This window comes from Rhincodon typus, chromosome 41 (genome assembly GCF_021869965.1).
Source record: "Rhincodon typus isolate 14 chromosome 41, sRhiTyp1.1, whole genome shotgun sequence".
Classification (NCBI taxonomy): domain Eukaryota; kingdom Metazoa; phylum Chordata; class Chondrichthyes; order Orectolobiformes; family Rhincodontidae; genus Rhincodon; species Rhincodon typus.
In genome coordinates this window covers 1971117-1972235 of record NC_063372.1, presented here as the reverse complement: position 1 = coordinate 1972235, position 1119 = coordinate 1971117, and the positions used below count along the sequence as shown (strand labels likewise).

General features: G+C 47.0%; 1 protein-coding gene across 1 annotated transcript in view; it reads left to right on the top strand.

Annotated features, from left to right (window-relative positions):
- The window catches only part of tamalin (trafficking regulator and scaffold protein tamalin), a 15419-nt gene that overhangs the window by 6008 nt on the left and 8292 nt on the right, over window positions 1–1119 (top strand). The window contains exon 4 of the mRNA XM_048618831.1: window positions 47–195. Coding sequence (XP_048474788.1) covers window positions 47–195 — 149 coding nt within the window. The remainder of the gene's footprint in view (window positions 1–46; window positions 196–1119) is intronic.

The following is a 1119-nucleotide window of genomic DNA, read 5'->3' as shown; positions in this document are numbered from 1 at the left end:
GTTTTTAATCAGAGGCATGTTTGTTTTTCTCTTGCTCTCTCTGCAGACATATGGACTGCATCATCGGGATGAGAAGTCAATGGAAATGTGCACATTTGTGTGTCGGGTCCGGGAGAACACACCAGCCGAGCTAGGAGGACTGAGACAAGGTAACGAACAAGCCCTGCTCCACTTGTGGCTCTCCTCGCTGCTTATGTCTGAGCCAGCAATTTGAAGCTGTGCCGTACATATTTTCTTCTTGATGGAGGTAGTGCTTTTTGGAGACGTCCCCTGGCTGAGCTGGCTCCCGGATGCACTGCTGCATTAGCATTGCTGGAGCAAGGTAGTTGAAAAGCTGACCTACCCAGATGGGGCGCCTAGTGGCTAAATCAGGGCAGTTGCAGGCCACTATGTTTTAAAATGCACGAATCGAAGTCACTAAAATGTTCTTGGTCTCTGAAGGCCATTGCTGGGATTCAAGAAAACGGGTCACTGTGATAAACCAGCTTGGTCTCAGCGAGAGCACAGTGTCTGAGGTTAGGGCTCCACATGCTGTAAAGGCTTTAGGGAGGGTCTATAAGTACATGACTGGAACAGATGGAGACTGGAAACGATGGGCTCATTTGTCAAAGAGCAGTGAAGGTTACAGGGGGATCTGATAGACACCTTCAGAATTCTGAAGGGTTTTGATCATGTTGCCAAGTAATCCAAAGACCCAGATAATGTTCTGGGGACCTGGGTTCAAATCCTGCCATTGGAGATGGTAGAATTTGAATTCAATAAAAAACTGGAATGAAAGAGTCTGACGATGACCATGAAACCATTGTCAATTGTTGGGAAAAACCCATCTGGTTCACTAAATCCTTTAGGGAAGGAAACTGCCATCCTTACCCTGGTCGGGCCGACATGTGACTCCAGACCCACAGCAATGTGGTTGACTCTTAAATGCCCTCTGGGCAATTAGGGATTGGTAAAAAATGAAACAAACCAAGGAACCAAAAACCATCTCAGAAAGCGTGACCAACTGCTGGTTGTGGAGTTTGTTACTGAGGCTGGAAGACTACGGGTTCAAAGCCGACTCTACATACGCACACAATGACCATTCAGCAGCAAAATGTCGTAATACTGCCATGCAATGAC